General features: G+C 54.0%; 3 protein-coding genes across 15 annotated transcripts in view; 1 reads left to right on the top strand and 2 right to left on the bottom strand.

Moving 5' to 3' along the window:
* The first annotated feature begins 7 nt into the window (after positions 1-7).
* CCDC120 (coiled-coil domain containing 120) lies at positions 8-12765 on the top strand. Of its 7 annotated transcripts, XM_025040415.1 has the most exons (11): positions 8-3925; positions 4620-4656; positions 7175-7272; positions 7453-7543; positions 7682-7815; positions 8480-8620; positions 8989-9265; positions 9625-9687; positions 9926-10100; positions 10233-10331; positions 11379-12765. In XM_025040415.1, the coding sequence occupies exons 4-11, from the start codon at positions 7495-7497 to the stop codon at positions 12301-12303; spliced, it is 1863 nt and encodes a 620-aa protein (XP_024896183.1). In that variant the 5' UTR covers positions 8-3925; positions 4620-4656; positions 7175-7272; positions 7453-7494; the 3' UTR covers positions 12304-12765. The 7 variants fall into 7 exon arrangements, with proteins under 7 accessions (XP_024896183.1, XP_015453261.1, XP_015453258.1 ...); XM_015597775.2 differs by lacking the exon at positions 4620-4656 and having other exon boundaries at positions 7453-7507; XM_015597772.2 differs by lacking the exon at positions 4620-4656.
* Positions 12766-13955: 1190 nt separating this feature from the next.
* On the bottom strand, positions 13956-17204 carry PRAF2 (PRA1 domain family member 2). The gene is made up of 3 exons (XM_006922736.3): positions 16917-17204; positions 15508-15725; positions 13956-15080 (listed from the first exon to the last, which is right to left on the bottom strand). Exons 1-3 carry the CDS (start codon positions 17093-17095, stop codon positions 14941-14943), a joined length of 537 nt encoding a protein of 178 aa, XP_006922798.1. The 5' UTR covers positions 17096-17204; the 3' UTR covers positions 13956-14940.
* Positions 17205-17575: 371 nt separating this feature from the next.
* The window catches only part of WDR45 (WD repeat domain 45), a 6308-nt gene continuing 4345 nt past the window's right edge, over positions 17576-19538 (bottom strand). For 5 of the 7 annotated variants that reach the window (XM_025040417.1, XM_006922731.3, XM_006922732.3 and 2 more), the window contains exons 7-11: positions 19060-19139; positions 18738-18946; positions 18556-18657; positions 18328-18473; positions 17576-18079 (exon numbers count right to left, since the gene is read on the bottom strand). In XM_025040417.1, coding sequence (XP_024896185.1) covers positions 17970-18079; positions 18328-18473; positions 18556-18657; positions 18738-18946; positions 19060-19139 — 647 coding nt within the window. In that variant the 3' untranslated portion in view covers positions 17576-17969. The remainder of the gene's footprint in view (positions 18080-18327; positions 18474-18555; positions 18658-18737; positions 18947-19059; positions 19140-19538) is intronic. The other 2 variants (XM_006922733.3, XM_006922735.3) reach the window with 1 other exon arrangement.

Here is a 19538-nt window from a genome sequence, read left to right as displayed (position 1 = left end):
TGAACCTGACTACATCTTTTTTGAACCTCGAACCTGGACTGGTCTGGACCCCAGGACCTCCAGTCTGACCCTTGACCTAACTATATTCTGGCCTGGCATCATTTTCAACTCCTGTTTTGTTCCCTTAAACTCAATCCTGACTCCAAACCCCATTCAGAGCTGTTCTCGAGATCCTTGCTTGACCCCAGATCCTTGCCTGACCCTGTTCCATCTCTGAAGCTCATCTTGCTTTGTTTTGATCACCCCAGTTTCTGTCCTGATGTTTGATCTGTGCCCTAAACTCATATCCAGTCTCTGAACTCCTTCCAGTTCTTTCCTATCCTCTGAACGCTAGCCCAATCCCGGTCCGTCCAGATTCCCGACCTCTGACTTCTGTACTTTCTCCCCACTCTGAACTGTCCCCCTGGTCCCTCTCCTGACCTGGCTCATCACCTGTAGACCATCTCCCTGTCTCCTGTCCTGTCCCTGCCCAATCCTGTGCTGTGTTCCCCTGTCTTCTCTTGTCCCATCCCTGTCCTCATTCCTAGCCTCATTTTGTCTCAGTCTTTTCCTGTTCCTTACCTCCACTTCGAACCTTCCCTTTTTCCTATCCCTTCCTTTGACCACTGTCTTGGCCTGTCCCCCATCATGTCTTCTAATTACTGTTCTGTACTGACCCTGGCCCCTGCCCTGCTCTATTGTCCCTTGCTGACCCCTTCTTTTTCTCTAACCCTTGTCCTGAACCTTACTCCATTCCATCTCCTGGCCAGTGTCCCGGCTCATCTGTCCTGCCTTCCGACCTCCATCCTACAATGACTCTGATTTATTTTGTCCCATACACTCCTTCTTGTCCTGTCCCTTCATCCCATCCCAACTCCAGGCCTTTGTTCTACCCCTTGCCGGCCTCTCCACCCTATTCAGATCTCCCTCCTTCCTGACACCCACTTTTCATCTCCTCTGTGTCAGGACAGGGGTCACATTATACCCTGCCTCTGAACTTGAGGTTCTACTGTTCATACTATTTCTGAAGTTCATCCCAAATGCTTCTCTTATCATGAACAAGAACAAGCACCCTTGTAGGGCCCTGTGTGGCTGAGGTGCTTTTCATATGTGATTTCCCCCACCCTCACCCAGTGATCTCACACAGAGCTTGCATTTCTCTCCCTGCCCTAAGAAGGCATAGAACTGCACCTATGCCTCCCACCCACCCCAGTGTGGGAGAGCATTCTAAATTATTCAGTGCCTCTCTGGGAGTCTGCAAAGTCTGGGTTGTGTTTCCAGCCTTGCTGAGTTAGGGGCTGCCCCATGGGTGGATGACCAAATATGTGGAGGTGGGAGACTCAAAGGTATGTGTGACTCTTCTAGGTCGTGTCACCCCATCTCCTGGTCTTGATCCTGGGTGCATGATCCCTTCTTTTCTGGCCTGAAAAAAAGTCCATTCTAGGCCAGAGACTTCAGGGCTTGGTAGGGGTGGGTTGGGGGCAGGGGCTTATTGCCTCTTCTCTCAGCAGTAAGCAGTACAAACCTAGTGCTAAATCCATCCAACCTCTGTGGGGCAGGTCAGAGGGAACAGCTGCTGGGCGTTAGAATCAGGCCCATCCAGTAGTAACGATAATAGAACAATAATAATAGTATGAGGTTCCTTTGCTGTCTGAATCTCCTTGATTGTGAGGACAGTCAGGGAGAATTTGGAGAGCAAGGAGGTAATGTGTTATTCAGTTATGTTTTGTTCCTGCATTTCTCATAGGGAGTAGTGAGAGTTTGAGGAACAAACTACTAGACCCATCTCATTTACCTAAACATTTATCCAAACCTACTAATAACAACACAAGCATCCCTCATTGTTCCAATCTATTTAGTACCTGAGTTCTGAGAGGGAGAGTTTGGATAGTTCAGACAATGAAAAGATTTCAAGTTATCTGAAAGTATTTTGTTTTTGCATATATGTATATAAGATTTTCTGGCAGCTCTTTTGTTCTTCCTCTTTTTCACAGAGATCCAGTGGTGTGTTGATAAACTGGCTTTCAAAAACAAATGTTTGTGTGTTTTACATATGAGTGGAGAGAGTTCAGATAATGAAGGATAACGGCTCTAACTCAAAAGCCTATTCATGTCTTTTAATTTTCCTGAGCTTCGGTGCCAAGAATTAGGATAGCAAGAGTACTGTGTTGTGTAAATATATTTGGTTCCTGCATTTTTTATGTTGAGTAGGGAGAGCTTGGATAATGAAGGAAAACAGCTCTGTTTCAAATATGTCTGGTTTGGCGAGTAGGGAGAGTTCTGGGTCTGGGTGGTGAGTAGGGATGTTTCCAGGTTTGTGTAGCAAGTAGGGAGGGTTTGGAGGCTGAGGGATACCAGCTCTATCTCAGAAATTCACCTAAATATATTTAGTTCCTGATTTGGATAGTGAGATGACACTTCAGACAAGTTATTTGAAGGAAAACAGCTCTGTTTCAAATGTATAAGGTGAGGCTGAGGGATACCAGCTCTGTGTGTCTCTGTCCTGTCTCTCTCTAAATTTTATACACACACACATCTACATGTATATATATTTGTTTCCTGACAGTACATGTTGAGCGCTTAGCGTGGGCCAGGCACTGTCCTAAGCAAATTTTAGATTAACTCATGTCATCCTCACAACAACCCTGTGAGGTACATATGGTTATCATCACTCCTACTTTAAAGACGAGGACACTGAGGCCCAGAGAGGTTAAGGGACTTGTGCAAGCAGTCACACAGCCTGTAAGTAGCAGAGCTGGGTTGAATCGCAGACCCACCACTTATTATCCCTCCATGAAGCCACCTGAGGCTCTGGTCCTGGCCACAGTGGGGCTTAGAGGTTGGCCAGCTTCCAGGCTGGTAGAAATCATGGACCAGGGCAATGACGTGTGGTGGGTAACTCTGCCCTGCCTGTCTGCCTGGCCCAAAAGGCCCAGTTACCTGCTCTCTCCTTACCCTCATACCAGCCCACCTCTGTGTGAAGTTATTATTGTTATTGACAGTCATTAATGACATGGTATGAGTATCCTTGCACTGTGAAATACCCTCCAAAGTGACTTTGGCCTGCCTCTCTTGGCTCCGTAAACACCAGTTATCCATTTTTCAGATGAGAAAACCTAAGCCTTAAGACTCAATCTGCATTGCCAGCCAGATACTCTTGACCCTCTTGGCTCTGATTCTATAAACATTCTTCTTCCCAACATCCTTGGTGTCCCACAAGAGGTGGGAGAGGCCATGGCTGAGAGAACACTCCCCACCAATATCCAGCTGCCCACCTTATGGCCGCCATCTCCACCAGCCCCAGGAAGTAAAGGGGGAGAGAAGTGGGGATAAAAGAGGCCTTTGTGTTCCATGCTAGAAATCTCATATCCAGGAAGAAAGGTGGGCAGGGTGGCAGGAGGCACATATATAGGGTGTTGCTGATACAGAGTGAGCTGCTCTCCAGGCTTGGTCCACTTGCCAAGCAGGCAGGGAGTTTGTCTCACTCTGCCCTTTCACCTCATAGTTTGGGCTGCTGCAGGGGCCTGGACTGTGCTTGGGCCCTGAGGTTACAGAGCAGATGGTCCCAAATGAAGCACAGGATATGTGGTGTGTGCCGGGGCAAGCTCAGAGCCTAGGTGGTGTTGTGGGGTAAGCAGTACATCTAGGGACTCAGAGCCCTCAATTTCTTTGACTCTTGGCCAGAAATGCCTGAGGGGGAGGAATGGGGAAGGCAGAGCAGCATGGATGTGAAAGTGCATGAGTCCCCCTTTCCCACTCCTCCCTTGCAGGAATAGCCTCTGTCAGCCTCCAACCCAGGACCCAGCCCCCCACCCCCTGCCCCAAGATCTGATCCTACCTGCTCTTATGCTTCTGTAATCAGAATCAGGCCTCTTCACCTCTCCGTGCCCCAGCTTCCACATCTACAAGCTGGATATGAGGAGCTGGGTCAGCGCCATCCACACAGGTTTGTAGGGACCAGAGGGGTTAAACCACGTGTGTGTTTTGTGGGTTTGTTGGGATGATTTCTCTTGGAGCTGCAGAAGGTTGTAGGATCTTGGGACCTGGTCTCTCCTTAGAAAAGCTGACCTCTTCTTGGGAAACTATTACCCCAGTGAGGGTGGGTATTACCTAAAGACCTTCTCCCACTCCTGCCTTGCCCTGGGAGGAAAAGGTTAGGGCTTCAGGAATGTGACGTGAACTGCCAAGAGACATACACCCCAAGGCCTCCCCCGTGCTTAGCACCTGTCCAGACCTCCATCCCAGAGCTCCCAGATAATACCCTGAGGTGAGCAGGGTCTGATCTGGGACCTTGGGCAGCACCAGAGGCAGCCGCCACTTCTACCACCCTTAGCCCTCCTTCTCCAGTTCTCTGTTGGATGTATGGGGTGAGAGGAGAGGTCCAGGCTCTTGGCCTTGCTGGACACCCTGAGGGGACCTGGCCCAAGACTGCCCCTAAGGGTGACCTGAACCTTAGTGGCAGGCAGGCAAGAGTTAAAAGGTATGGGCCAGCCCAGTCCCTGGCCAGGTAGGCTGGGCCATTGCCTAGTGGGAGGCGGCCTTGGCTTCTGCTACTGTGTTCATTGCTCACTGCTCACTGCACTACCAGCCTGCCACTACCAGCCGAAGTCAGGCCTGGTCAAGACAACTATTTTTTTCAGGTACCTGAGACCACCCCACAGTACCCATCTGGTATTGGTGAGCACCTGGGAACATGGGCCCAGGGGCAGGGGAGGACGGTATGGGGTGTACTAACATTCCATGCAGATAAGAGCCAGGGCTGTGCAAGAAGACAGCAAGGAAGGAGGGCCTGAGTAGATGGGTGAAGCCCAAAATGTCCAATTTCCTTTCCTGGCATGAAGCCGATCCCTTGCTGGAAATGGAGGAAGGGAAGAGATCAGGGAGGAGAGAAGCCAGAGTCCCCCTTCTCTAGTCCCCCACTTCCTCTTCCCCCCTTTTCCCTTGTGGGAGTAGCCTCTACCCTCCCTTAACCTGGGGCCCAGCCCCTCAGGAAAGCCCAGACTGGCTGATTGAGAAACTACTTCCTGGCACCTGCCTGCCTGCCCCCCTATCTGTTCACCTAGAGTGGGGCAGGGGGCCCTTAGGGCAGTGTGGACAGTCCAGACACTGGGAGTTTGTATTTGCTCCCACAGTAGCAGGATATAGAAATGAGGGTCCCACTGAATGTGCTGGGGTACCACCCAGATGAGGTATCTTGGTTGTAAACAGTCATTACAGCCAGGAATTTCTTTCTCAGCTGTGGTGTCAGAAGGGCAGACCTGAAAAACCTGCTGGGCCTGCCTCTGGGTGTGGGGGTGCCCTCTGCAGCTCTCATGCTGCAGCCCATCCTGGGACAGGATAGAGTCACCAGTGGGAAGCCCCAGGGGCTGGTGTGAGAGGGTGTTGGGGAGGGGGCTGCTGGGACCCCCTTCTCATCACTGGGTGGGCATGGGGCAGTCCTGGGCTCCAAGGCAAGTGTGCTGAGAGCAGGATTGCAGAGGCAGAGGTTTGGGAGCCAGGTGTGGGGGTATGGGGCGTGAACCCTGTGTCTAGCCTGCCCATTGACCCCATGACTCAGGCTCTAGTTATGTCCCTGAGGTCAGGTTGACAGGGTGGATTCAGGGTTCCTTTCCGGACCCTATGTCGACTTCCAAGATGCCGTGAGCTCCCAGGGAAAGAAGGCTAGAGGCAGCCCAGTGTCAGATGCAGGGCCGATCCTGGTGAACAGGTCCACCGAGGAAGAGTAGAGTTTCCTGTTGGGGTGGAGGAAGATTTAGGGGAACCCTGGGAGAATTCCTCAACCCCAACTATGGGCTGGGGAAGAAGAACCCCCAGAAGCCAAGGGGCAGAGGAGGCCGAGGTAGGACCTCAAGGAAACTCCACTGTGCTGGGCATTGTCAGACCTCTGAGGATGGGTGTGTGTGTGCCTCTGCAAAGCACATGTCGCTGCCTGGGTGTGCAAAGGGGCTTTAGGGACTTACCTCCGTCTCTAATGTTGAGAACAGAGAATCACTGAAGGGATACATTTCCTATTGAGTGGTAGGAGAACTGCTGAGGAACTGGTAGCACCATATTAGCAGCTTGGCCACATCCCCCAATGTATGGGTGTGGAAGGGATTTGAACCCACGCCTCCTCAGTTGCCTAGGTCTTCTCCATACCTGGCTACCATGTCGTGACAAGTTGGGGAATTCCAGGTAGGTGGGGATGGGACCTCTGTGGCCTCATGAGGCCCTCCCAGCTGCCTGTCACTGAGGTCAGGCCAGGTGGTGGGAGGTGATGTTACCTGGCTGCCCAGCTGGGAACTGAGCAGGATGTGGGAGGGAGGGAGCAAATTCCAGAGGAGGGGATGAGGGCAGGGCTGGCAACCAGCCAAGGCAGGCTCCATGGCCAGCTCAGGGGCAGAGAAAAGAGGCAGGAGGCAATCAGCTTGTTATCTGCAGTTGTGGACTTTACTGTTCATAGTCCCAGCAGGGTGACTTCCCTATGCTGGGTGCAGGATAGGCTGGGGTGGGCAGAGGGGCTAGAGGGGTCCTGGAGCCAAGTGGACACTACCTGTCACACCAGGGCTACATGATAGAGTTGAGACAAGTAACGACCCACAAATTGGAGCTTGATCTCTGGGTTGGCTGCCTTGTCATTCTTTCATTCACCTAGCATTCACTGAGCACTTGTTGTGCATGCAGAAGTGTTCTGAGTGCCAGAGATACTGATGAAAACAGGACAGACATGTTTCCTGTCCTCATGAATATACGAGGGAGGCATAGTCTCTCATTGGACAGCAGTTGTGAGGAGAAGTAATGCGGTAGCCCACCTCTAGAAGTGACGTTGAGGCTCCAGCATGTAAGTGAGAACCAGGAGCTGGAATGGTGAGAAGTGAAAAGAGCACGCCGGGCAGCAGCCTGGGCAAAGGCACTGAGGCCCTATGGGCATTGAGCTTATGAGGAATTGGTGAGGTTGGAGCAGCTCTAGTGAGGGAGAGTGTTAGACCAGAAGGGTGGGCCTGGGCTCTATCCTTAGCTGTGGGCAAGTTATTTCACTTCTCTGTGCCTTATTCTCCTCATCTCTAAACTGGGAGTAATGTTAATCACAGAACCACTGTCACAGTGTGTTTGTGAAGATTAAGAATAGAGGGTAACTATTCCAGGCACCCAGGTACTTAATAAATGCTCATTGTTATAGTTGGTTGAATCTGTGCCATTAATTTTCTCTCCCCAGGTGAGATTCCTGACTGGCTCATGGGCCTCTGAGGAGGCATCGTAAGTCCAACCAGCACCCTACTTGCTGTGTTCCCACTCAATGGGAAGGGAACCAAGGTATCAGGGTCAAGTGGGGCTAGACATTGACACAGATTCTGAGATTGTGTTCAAGCAGGCGGTAGGGTCAGGGTACTCCTTCCCAGCCGGGGTGTGGGAAGCTATGAGGGAAGCTGTGTGCGGCGGGAGTTGGGGGACCAGACATATGCTTCCTTAATGGCTCCCATGCATCACTGCCAGGCCTTGTCCCGCCATCAGCTGCAGCCTCTCAACAGCACCAGGATGGAAGTCAAAGGTCAGCTGATCAGCTCTCCCACCTTCAATGCCTCAGGTCGGTGGCTGGTTCCCACTCCTGCTGCCTCCTCCCCTGCTCTGAGTCACCACGTGCCTATGCACTTGGGAAGGGTTGGTCCCTGGCCCCACAGGATGCCATAGCTGCCCCATTGATCTTTGCTTCCTCTGTGTCCAGCTACCCTGTTCGGAGAAGCCGCCCCCCAGGTGAAGTCAGAGCGTCTGAGGGGGCTGCTTGACCGGCAGCGGGCTCTGCAGGAGGCCCTGAGCCTGAAACTTCAGGAGCTACGCAAAGTGTGTCTCCAGGAGGCGGTGAGGGCCTGGCCCTAAAAGTGTTGGGCCGGGGGTGAGGAGCCTGGGCCCCTAGGTTGGCAGACTGGAGTGGCAAATGCTGAGCCACTTGTCTGAGCTGCAAATTCCCTGACACCTACTAGCTCCTCAAAACTCAGCTTAGATGTCTTAGAATCAATAAAATGTGGCAGTCTGGGCCCACATCCCCCTGTCAAAAATTGGAAGTCCAAAAAACCTCACAAAACAATTGTTATCTCCAAAATTTGACAGTTAAACCTGACCCCAATCACGTGGGGTGATTTATAGTATCAATTTGCCCCTCTTGATGTGAATGTCTACAGTTTGCCAGAAATAATGCAGTTCAGAGCATATAGCCCCAGGCCCTGAAGGAGTAGTCTATAATATGTAGTATATAGACTGTGTTGCCTTCATAAAAACTCAGAAATTCTAGATTCCAAAGCAGTCCTCCCCACTTCCTCAGGATTTGGGTCATCGAGGGTCTGAGAGTCCAAGCTGCATACCTGCCTGGTGGAGAATTGGGAAGGGGAAGAGAAATAACAGGCATGGGGTGCCAAGCAGGACTGGGCTCCTAGTAGGACTTCTGTAGCTTCTGGCGTCATTTCTGCTTTGTCCCATGTCCCCCAACTAACCCTTGGTAGTCTCTGCCCCCCGCTCCCCCCCCCAGGAGCTGACTGGCCAGTTGCCCCCTGAGTGCCCACTAGAGCCTGGTGAACGGCCCCAGTTGGTTCGCCGGCGGCCCCCTGCAGCTCGAGCCTATCCTCCACCACCCTCCAACCCAACACATCATTCCTTGTGCCCTGCTGAGGTAAGCAGATGGGCAAGGAGAGCAAGTTCGGGAGTGGGACAGATAGAGAGGAGGGGGAGCCTGGGCAGAGACAGGGTTTTGTCCACAGGAAAGAGAGGCCAAGGTCAGAAGGAACCGAGTCTGAGGAAGGTGGGTTCCTGGTCTGAGGGAAGATGCTGGTCCCCAACTATCCATAAGTCTCTCACCCTCTAGAAGGCGAATAGGCCCAGTCCCTTATCAAGACAGGCCCTGCCCCTAGAGGGAATAAGCTCTACCCCCAGGAAGAACCTTCCAGGCCTCCAGTATTGATAGGCTCTGCTACTCCCTGGTTCCTGTGCTTGGCCATTTCTAACATTTGGTTCTGTCTCACCCTTGGGTGGACCCCACAGGAGCTCGCTCTTGAGGCCTTGGAACGGGAGGTGTCAGTGCAACAGCAGATTGCGGCAGCTGCCCGCCGCCTGGCCTTGGCCCCTGAGTTGAGTGTGGAGCAGCGCCGACGCCGGCGCCAGGTCCAGGCAGATGCACTGCGGAGGCTGCACGAGCTGGAGGAGCAGCTTGGGGATTTCCGGGCTCGCCTAGGCCTCCCAGTGCTCCCACTGTCCACAGGGGCAGTTATCACCACCCAGGGTATCTGCCTGGGCACACGCCTCGCTCAGCTTAGCCAAGGTGAGCCAGGACCCATCACTCCACCAGTGAAAGCAGAGGAGTAGGCATTGGCTAAGGGACAAGGTAGGGGTGGGTGGGGGAACAGCCAGTGAAAAGCGGGCAGCAGGTAGAACTTAAAGTTTAAGGGACCCAACCAGTAAGAGGAATGGTGACAAACTGGCTCTGGGCAAGAGTGGGGCCATTGGGAACTGACCCATAGTTGCCAGGAAAGTGAGGAGCCAAACCTCTGGTGGTCTGGAATTTAGGTAAAGGTGGATTCTTGGGGAGGGCAAAGCATGGGAAGGAGACTGGCCAGCAGTGTAAGGGGTGGCCCCAGGTCTGGCATTGATGGGCCGGGGTCTCCCCCTTCTCGCCTGTAGAGGACGTAGTTCTGCACTCAGAGAGCAGCTCCCTCTCAGAGTCTGGGGCCAGCCATGATAATGGTGAGGACCCCTGTACCCCAAACCCACCTATCTTTTGATTCTCAGCCCCTCCCTCTTCAGCTCTCCCTTAACCATGCCCTATCCTCCGGTGGGGTCCCCCTCTTCTTCACTTTCAGCCTGCTTAGCCCTGCTCAGCCCTCTGTCCCTTTCTGCTTCCTGAGCCCCTCCCCTTTGCTTTGCTCAAAAGTCATCAGGCTCCTCTCATTGAAATCTCCCCCACTTTCTCTCTTCTACCCAGAGGAACCCCGTGGCTGCTTCCCTCTGACTGAGCGCCCCTCACCACCCAAGGCCTGGGACCAGCTGCGGGCAGTATCTGGGGGCAGCCCTGAGCGACGAACTCCATGGAAACCACCCCCGTCAGATCTTTATGGGGACCTGAAGAGCCGGCGCAACTCTGTGGCCAGCCCTACCAGGTGAGGGTGAGCCTCTTGCCTCCCTTCCCCATGCACCAGGAATGGGATCCTAAGCCCGGGCTGGCAGGAGGGCCTGTTGGTGGGGACAGTCTCTAATGTGGATGCCACCTGGGCCTTCCTGTCTCTGTCTAGTCCCACACGCTCACTGCCCAGGAGTGCCTCCAGTTTTGAGGGGCGAAGTGTGCCTGCCACTCCTGTTCTCACCCGGGGCGCTGGCCCCCAGCTCTGCAAGTAAGAGGATTCAGGGGGTGGGTTTGAGGACCAGAGAAGGGAACCTAACTGGGAGAGCATTACCAATGGGTATGGGACATGAAAGGCTTGGCTTTGAAAGGTGAATAGTTGTTTTGATGGAGAAGAAGTGGTTGAGGATTTGGGACAGAAGCCTCAGTTTGAGTATGAGCTTTTCTGTGCAATTCGGACAAGTCATTTCCCTTCTATGAATTTTGGTCTTCTCATTGGTGAAATGGGCATAATATCTGCCTTTGAGAGACTCTGTGGGCATAAGTTCTGGATAACATGTATTGAGTGCCTATTGACTGCTAGGAATCAATGCTTTACATGGTATCAACTCATTTAATCATCACAAGATCCCTGTGAGGTAGGTGCTGTTGGCATTCCCATTTTATAGATGAGGAAACTGAGACACAGAGAGGTTAAGTGATTTGTTAGTAAATCGAAGACCTGGTATGTGAACCCAGGTAAGTTTGATTCTAGAGTCTGTGCTTTTAACCACTGTACTCTATTGTTTCTTAAATACTAAGTGCCTGCTTTTCTCAGGCTGTGAATAAAACAAAGTCCCCATCCTTTTGGTGCTTGCATCTTCTGATGGTGGCCGTTTGGATGATAGTTTTTGGCGGTTAATACACATAGCGGGACAGAGAGTTCAGGAAAAGCCTAAGGATTAGGACCTCATCGTGGAGGAAGTGGGGAGTCATGAGAAGTGCCAGGTCAGATGTATTTGGAAGAGCCCTTTAGCGGGCCCTCTCTTGCCAGTATTTCCTTTCCAGCCCTACACACACTGACAACTCCCTCGGAGCTAATAGCCCCAGGGCCTTCATACATTTTCAATCCCTCTGCCCCCCAGTCTGGGACAGAATCTCTATTGCCCTTTGCATGCCTCTATCTAACACCTTTATGCACACAATTTCTAATCCTGGGTTCATTTGGAGATGGGGAAATGAAGGCTCAGAGGGAGACATCGTAGAGACCTAGGGCACTCAGCCCATCTGCCTGATATTTCTGACCTTCCTCTCATCACCCCCACCTCCACTCCCTCAGACCTGAAGGCCTATATTCTCGCCAGTGGTCCGGCAGCCAGGACTCCCAGATGGGCTTCCCCCGGGTGGACCCGGCTTCTGACCGTGCCTCCCTCTTCGCAGCTCGCACCCGCCGCAGCAACAGCTCTGAGGCCCTACTAGTGGACCGGGCAGCTGGCGGGGGAGCTGGCTCCCCACCTGCACCTCTGGCTCCCCCTGCCACTGGTCCCCCAGTCTGCAAGAGCAGTGAGGTGCTGTATGAGCGCCCCCAACCAACCCCTGCCTTCTCCTCCCGAACAGCTGGCCCCCCAGACCCTCCCCGGGCTGCCCGGCCAAGCTCAGCTGCCCCTGCCTCCCGTGGGGCTCCCAGGCTCCCACCTATGTGTGGAGACTTCCTCTTGGACTATTCCCTGGACCGAGGCCTGCCCCGAGGTATCGGTGGGTCAGGCTGGGGGGAGCTGCTGCCTGCAGCTGAGGTCCCAGGACCCCTCTCCCGCCGGGATGGGCTCCTTGCCATGGTCCCAGGCCCACCATCTGTGTATGCAGCTGACGGCAGCAGCCCCCTCCTCCGTAGCAAGGACTCCCACACCCGTGCCACCCGCACCAAGCCCTGTGGCCTCCCCTTGGAGGCTGCTGAGGGTCCAGAGGTGCATCCAAACCCTCTGCTGTGGATTCCCCCACCCACCCGTATTGAGCGCAGCGGCCATAAGAATCTTGCCCTGGAGGGGCTTCGGGACTGGTACATCCGGAACTCGGGACTGGCTGCGGGGCCCCAGCGCCGGCCTGTGCTCCCCCACATGGTCTCACAACACCCGCCCTTCCTCCATGCCCGCTGCTATGAGGTGGGCCAGGCGCTGTATGGGGCCCCCAGCCAGGCGCCCCTCCCGCACTCGAGGAGTTTCACGGCGCCCCCTGTCTCTGGCAGGTATGGGGGGTGCTTTTACTGATGGGTAGGGGTCCCTGAGGCAGATGGCAAGGGTCTCCAGGCCAGGGGGCAGCTAGTCATGAGAGCTGATGGCTTGGACCATGAGAGTTGTAGCTGCAGCCTTGGTACAGGGTCACTGGGCCCTTCCTGACCTACATTAGTCCATTGGGTCTCGGTAGAGGGGTTTCTTGGGCCCTGGTAGCAGCAGTTCTTTACTAAGCTATGGAAGAATTTTAATATTTTAACAACCAGTGCATGTCAGCTGAAAATGAGCCTTGGAACCGGGGTGCTGGGAGGAAGGGGCATCATGTGTCCTTGCCGTTTTCTTCCTCTTTTCACCATACTCCATGCTTGCAAGCCTCAAGGTGCTGTCTCCTGTGCCTGCCTCCACCTCTTTAACGAGCCTCTTTTCCTCTCTTTCTGTGTCTTGTTTGTCTTTTCCTCTCTTCTCTGTCTTCCCCTCCTGTCCTCTGTCTTGCTGCTGGCCCTTGCTGAGCGCTCGTTTAAGTGACCTGACGCTAGAGGGGGAGCAGTCCTCCAGTTCTGACCCTCAGACCCCAGGGACACTGGTGTGACCCCTTCTGATATACCCTTGTTGGCCTGGGCATGACTCCAGTCTGGGGAGCATTCAGCTGACCTCACTGAGTCCTGGGGTGTGGTTGCTCCTCTAGGTCCTGGGGCTGCCAGCCTGATCTTCCAAGGCCCCCAGCTCCCTGTGGACTCACGAAGGTGTCTGATGCCCTGCTTTTCCTCTCATACTGTGCTAGGAACTGGGGGCCCTCGGCCAGCTTAAAGAGGGACGATGTGTAACAGGGACTCTAAGCCCCTTCCTCCATTTCTGTTTACAGTTGTGATTTAGGTTTTCACTGTCTTCCCCCAACACTAGACGTTTTATAAAAGGGAAACTGTGATTTCGTCTGGTTGAGTTCATTCCTGTCCCCATGCCCAGCCTGTTCCATTCAGGAACCCCCTCCACAAAATGGGCTCTGTTTGGGGCAGCCAGGGACTCTGGTGTGAACAGAACTCTCTGCCACTTCCCACCAGGTCAGTTCTTAGAGAAGTGGGCAGAGAACCCACATTCGGAAGGACTGAAGTCTGGGTGGGAGGCTTGGGTTCATTTTCTCACCCCAGGGGTACCCGAAGGAGCCCCAGTCCCTGTCTGCCTGTCTGTGCCCACTGCCTCTGCCCCCAGGGTGAGATGGCCTGGCCTTTGGCCGCAGCCTCTGCCCTAACTATCCCCAGTCTGGAAGGCCAAAGGGCAGAGCCATCAGGTGTATTGTGTCCTGGGATGCTGCCATGATGGAACCTGGCACTTGGTAGATGCCAATAAAATCCTCAGGTGACATCTGGCCACAGGCTGCCTCACATCTTCCTTGGCTTTCTTTCCATCCACCACTTTTTAAACAAATCTGCACAAGCTGTGTTTCCTATATCTCTCTGTGACTTTCTGGAGCTGGGGGTTCCCCCACCCCCTTTCCCTGGTGTTAAACTTTTCTTTTTGTACCAGTGGATCTGGGCCCAAGACACTATCCACACTGGAAGAGGATTTCTAGAATAAATGTGTAAACTGAATCCATGTGTTGCTCCTCTCTCTGCCTTGCCTTGGGGCCCACACCTGTAGTTAAGACCACATGTTTTTATAACACCTAGTAACACTACAGAAACAGCCTGAAATAATGTCATCCACTTTAGTTTTATTTGCTTTGTGACGTGAGGCAACTTCTTTCCCTGTGTGCACTAAGACTTATAGCCAGCCCTGAACAAGAGCCCTTAATGATGCAAATGATGATGGGAACACTGCATGCCCTTAACTACCTTGTGTGTTAGTGCCACTCTGGAGGTAACAGGTTCCAGGAAGGAACTGAGATCTCACCCCTTTGGCCCACATATTTGACAGAGACCCAGTCAGAAAGTCTAGCAGAACTGAAAAGCAGGCCACTCTGGCCATTGAAATGCAGACTTTATCCAGGAGGCCCAATTGGCTTGAACAATGCAACAACATTTATTGTTGCAGCAACACTGATATATATGCCTCATTCCACATTGGGGCTATCCCCACCCACCCCACCCTGTGCTCTCACCAACTGAAGAACCTTTTGGGGAAGGAGCGGAATCTCTAAACAGAAGTGGAAGGAGGCAAGTGGGACTGGGAGCATTGGAGTCACCTGGGACCAAGGGTTCAACAGGGTCAGGATATCTGACTTCCACCCAAACGGGCTGGGAACACTTGGGTCCTGGAATCAAGATTTGGCAATGCCTCGATCTGGGTTCAAAGCTGGGGTGGGATCTAGAAAAGCCTTGGTCTAGGGTTCAAGATTTGAGAATGCCTTGGTTCCACACCCCAGCGTTGGAGCTGAGACCAGTAAGTTCCAGATTGGGGTTGAGGGAGTGTCTCAGTCCAGAGTTTGATGTTGACCATGAATGCTCGGTTCTCCAAGGCCGTTTTGTGCTGGATGTGAGTGGATCTGGGTCCCAAGTTCAGGGCTAGGTAAGACTCTGGTTCCCTAGGTAATGGATCTGAGGAGAGCATCACAGATGCTTGGCTTTTGAAACTGGGCAAGGGGCTCCTATTTTAAGGGCTGGGAAAGGGTTCTGAATCTTGGGTACTCGCCAGGGTGGGGGTAGCATTCTCCAGGTCTTGGGTACAGATTCCAGGCCCCTAGGATCCAGCTTCCTGCTCTTGTCCCAGAGCCTCCAGTAGCAGCCCCATCGGCGTCCGCTTGAGACCAATGCTCTCAATCTTGTTCTCGATCTTGTTCTTGAGGTTGCGCAGACGCAGCGAGGCATGCACCAGGATCACTATGGGCAATACCAAGAGGAATGGAGTCAGTGGGACAGGACATAAACCTTTAGCCAGTGGGGGCCCACAGAGGAGAACTGGGGCACAAGCAGGTCAATGGAGTGGTCAGTGGCCAGGACACCTCTGATCCTGATTGTGTGACTGAGTAACGTGCTTTGCAAGAGGGGCGGGGCCAGGGAGCGTGCACGGTAACGGGAACGTGGCCGGCAGAAGACACTTAACACCAAGAGTGAAGTCCGGAAAGGAGGTATTAAGGAGGTATTCCCAAAAGAGAGGAGCAAACCCAGGGAAGGCGGTTTGTAAAGGGGTGTGGCCATGTCCGCCGGGCCTCCCAGCCCTCTCCAACCCGGAACCAGGGCAGGGCCGGCCTGGCGCCACGCGCATGCGTCAGGCGTGTTTCTGGCTATTAGGGTACTGGAGACTCACAAAGCACGGGCCCCGCGATGCTGAGCAGGAAAGTGCAAGCGCCCCCCGTCGCCCAGAGAACCAGGAGACCGACGGCAAGCACTGCGGCCAGACAGGCGGCGGGATGATTGCGGCGGCAGCGACGCACGGCTGCGCGAGTCTCAGCCGCCCATACTAGCACCCCGAGGGCTAGCGCCACTACCAGCGCGCTTAACAGGGTGTGCAGCGGGCGCGCGTACCTGCGGGGACAATAGAATTGAGCTAATCGACCAGTAGGGGGAGGGTCGTCTGGCCTCCGAGCCTTCCAGACCACCGTGCACCCGATCCCAGGCCCCAAGAGCTTTGTCCCCTTTCTCGGGACCCTCCCGCCCCGGAAAATACTCCCACCAGCCCTGCACCCAACAGGTCCATCTTCCAGGGCTTCCGACTTCCAGGAGCCCTGGACTCACCCTGTGGACCCTTGTTTCTTTTCAATCCCACAGTTTCATCTTCCTAAGTAAGCTTCAGACCCTCCCATCCCGCTAGGCTCCTTCCCTGCTCTTTCCTTCTGACCTCTACCCCCGCAGGGGCCCCTTTCCAGCATCCCGCCCCATCCTGCCCCCAAAACCACCCTTTGAGCCCAACCCTTGCAGATTCTTTTTCCAGGCCTTCTGTAATCAAACATTTCCCTCTCCCCAGGTCCAGGATCCTTACAGGACTCCCTTCCAGGCTTCCTCCCCTTCAAATTACCCCCTCCAGGTTTCCATTTCACTATAGATTCCTCCCTCCATCATTGTTAGAACCACTTCCAGGCTTTAGGTCACACTCTTAACTTCCAACCCCACTCAAGTCCCTCCTCCAGATTCTCCCTTCCTCTCTAGTCTCAGGCCTTTCATCCCTGGGTTCTCCCTCTTGGCTCAAGTTCCCCAACAGGTACCTGCTCCTGCTGCGTTCCAATCATAGCCAGGCTCCCCTCCAAGACCAGATCCTCCACAAGTCCACGCTCCACACTCTTCAACTTGACCACTGAGGTGTATGTCCCTGTCGCTGTCCTAAGGCCTCCAGAGCCGCCTTAATCTGGCCCCATCACTCACATCGCCCCGCTACTCCCAGATACACTCACGTCTCACTTTCAGGCCCTCCTTATCTTCAGGTCCACCTCCCAGCCCACACTTTCTCCATCCTTCCCAGGTCTTCCCTCCAGTCCCTCTACCCACCTCGTGCCCACCTCAGCCAGACTCTATCCCGCCCCAGGCCCTTCTTATAACTAGGTTCCACTCCCCTCAAGTTCTCCCTCCCATTCTCCGTAAGCTTTCCATCTCTATTGAATTCACCCTTCCAGGTCTTGCAGCCCCCTCAAGTTACACATCCCGGTTCTCAGAATCCCGCGGGCCCACCCTCCATGCCCTAAAGGCGTCTCAGGCCAACTGCCGTCTCCCTCCCTCCCTCACCCGGCCAGAGCGAGACCGAAGCCGAAGCCGACAAGGTAGTTCGTTTGATAGTAGAGGAGGTTGTTGATGACGCGGTGGCACCATCGCTGCGGATTGCATGGATCCGGGGCCGCCAGACGTGCCGACCCCAGAATGAAGTCATCCAGGGCGCGTAGCGGTGGCAGCCGCACCTCCGACATCCTGCGAATCGATGTAGCTGGACCAGCCAGAAAGAGCAGCCGGACTACAACAACCGTTACACCCCGCGCCACCCGGGCGGACACTGGGAAATGGAATCTGGGCGGGGCGGCTGCTATGCTGCCCGCCTAGGTGGACTGCGCAGGCGCAGCAACGCACATGACCGGAAAAGCAAAGACGCCTGAACTTTAAGGTAGCGGGGCTGCCAGGAAACCAAGCCACGGTCGCGGGCGAGACGTTCCCATCCACCCACCGGGTGGGGGCGCCAAGGAAACTGTTTCGAGCAGCGCTGGCAGCGCAAGCACATAGTAGTCAGACATTCAAACGTGGCAGAGATGAAGGCAGGAACTATTAGAAGGACCGGAGTAGGATCCCACCTTCTCCAGTCTTGGTCCTAGAGGGTCACAGCTTTCCTGGAAACTGCTGCAGGGCCTTTTCAGCCTCATCTCCTCCAGGCCCCACCCCCGAGGTCCAGCCATAAATATTAATAAGGGCTTTTTATTCATATTCATCACATCAGAGATTGGCTCTTTCTGGGAAGTTGTTTTTTTTTTTGTTGTTTTTTATCCCCACAAGTTGGATTAGGGCAGTCCCTCTGGGTCCCTAGTAGTTTTTTCCAGGTTGGAAGCCCCAGGGCATCTGCTGCCTCCCTGGGTCCCTGGCCTGGCCCTGTGGACACACAGTCCTCAAAGACACAAAATCAAGAAGTGCTTAGGAGAAGTGCTTGAGGGAAATGAGCTGTTTAGGCATTGCTCTGTGGAAGGAAAGTGGGCGCCAGCCCCATTACTGCTTGCTAGCTGGGGCTTCCAGCACTCCCACCCCAACAAATGCTTTGCACTCTGTCACTGCGGTTCCTTAGCACAACCCACAGGGTCCTTAAAAGTCATCATCATCACAGATGTCAAGATACACATCGAAAGCCTCTCTGTTGCAGTTTCCATCAGGAGTGAAGACATATTTATGGAAGGTCCCATCTACACAGATGGCTGAAGGGGGAAAAGATCAGTAAAAGGTTAGAGGCTGCCAAATTCGCACACTCCAATCCTCTCTGGTGTCCTATGGCCTATGGTCCCCCTTTCAGGCCTTTGCCCACATACCCATCCCCCTCACCGACGATGCAGTTGAGCCACCCATTCTAGCTTTCTCAGGTTTCTCATTCCCAAAAATTCTTTCAAGTCCAACTTGCTGGTCTTTGCCTATGCACTACCACCAGTCAAGGGATAGTCTCACTCACCAATGACTGAGTTGACGCTCTTGGAAGTGTTGCGACCGAAGGCGCAGATGCAGGCTGACTCGGCAGGCACGGTAAAGCTTGCCAGGCTCCACTGAGAGTCCACATACTGTCCAATCATAGGCCCCACCTTGCCCACACGAGCCAGCCTGCAAGCAGTACTGGCTAGGCCCAGGTGTGGTACACGGGCAGGGGGATGAGGACATAGCAGGGTGGGGCAGGGGTACTCACGCGGAGCGGCGGTTGAGGCGGGTATCCTTGAGAGCAAAGATATGGACCGTGCCCTTATCACTGGAAGCGCACAGGAAGGAAGAGTCATGGCTGAAGTTGATACTGTAAGACAGACCGGCAGATGCCCACGTTATGTGGCATGGGGTCACCGGCCCACCATGCATACCCTACTCAGTGCTCACCAGTAGAGGGTGGCGGGGTCAGTGCCTCGGCGCAGTTCCACTAGTTTCTCTTTGGACTGTGTATCAAAAAGGCGAATGAGGGTGCCCTTCTGGGAAGCCGAGGCCACTACAGTGCCTGGCTGGTTTAGGGACACACAGGCCACGTCGCTCTGATGTGCATTGATGGTAAACGGAGCAGATGAAGTGCCAGGCTTTGTGCTTGCCAGGTCCTATAGTGGGAAGGAACAGTTTAGGCTTGGGGAAGTATGGAGGGCAGGGTCCCAGAATCTACAGGGAGAGCCAGCCCACCCACCTATCCACCCCTGCCAACTGGATAGCTCACCACAAGTTGCAGACTCCCACACTTGTGTCCTGGGAACACTAGCAGTTGTTTCTCCAGGCTGGGGCAGAGGTCACAGAGCCCTAGGATATGAGGATTGGGGGGTGGGAGGAAGGGTGCTGTTGAAGGGGAAGTAGGGGCCAGGCAGTCTCAGGATGGACAGAGCTGGCTAAAGGCTGGACTTTACCATTCCATGGTACTCATTACCTACAGAACCATCAGGGGGCAGCCCACAGCTGTGCTCTCCAACAGCGAGGCAGATCCCCTTCCCTGCCATGCAGCTGTGACAGCCTCAGGAGGCCCAGGGATCTCTGACAAACTGACCTATGTACTTACTAGGTGCTTTTGCTCTGTTATCTGGGGCACTCAGGGGTGGGGCAGGGCTAAGGGTGAGGAGAGAGAACTGGCTAAGGGATAGAAAGATGGATAGACTGGGAATGTGAGCATTTCAGGACATCTGGGTATCTCTGTGGAAAGAACCC

Source organism: Pteropus alecto, unplaced genomic scaffold (genome assembly GCF_000325575.1).
Source record: "Pteropus alecto unplaced genomic scaffold, ASM32557v1 scaffold669, whole genome shotgun sequence".
NCBI lineage: Eukaryota > Metazoa > Chordata > Mammalia > Chiroptera > Pteropodidae > Pteropus > Pteropus alecto.
The sequence above is the reverse complement of the archived record's forward strand: the minus strand, read 5'-3'. Positions and strand labels throughout refer to the sequence as shown.

Excerpts from the sequence above, each read along its gene's own strand:
- PRAF2 (XM_006922736.3), bottom strand. The coding sequence starts at position 17,095 with ATGTCGGAGGTGCGGCTGCCACCGCTACGCGCCCTGGATGACTTCATT. Across the intron at positions 15,726-16,916 it reads TTCGGTCTCGCTCTGGCCGG|GTACGCGCGCCCGCTGCACA; the intron begins GTGAGGGAGGGA and ends TTGTCCCCGCAG. Across the intron at positions 15,081-15,507 it reads CATCGCGGGGCCCGTGCTTT|TGATCCTGGTGCATGCCTCG; the intron begins GTGAGTCTCCAG and ends TATTGCCCATAG.
- CCDC120 (XM_015597772.2), top strand. The coding sequence starts at position 7,495 with ATGGAAGTCAAAGGTCAGCTGATCAGCTCTCCCACCTTCAATGCCTCA. Across the intron at positions 7,816-8,479 it reads AAGTGTGTCTCCAGGAGGCG|GAGCTGACTGGCCAGTTGCC; the intron begins GTGAGGGCCTGG and ends TCCCCCCCCCAG. Across the intron at positions 8,621-8,988 it reads ATTCCTTGTGCCCTGCTGAG|GAGCTCGCTCTTGAGGCCTT; the intron begins GTAAGCAGATGG and ends TGGACCCCACAG.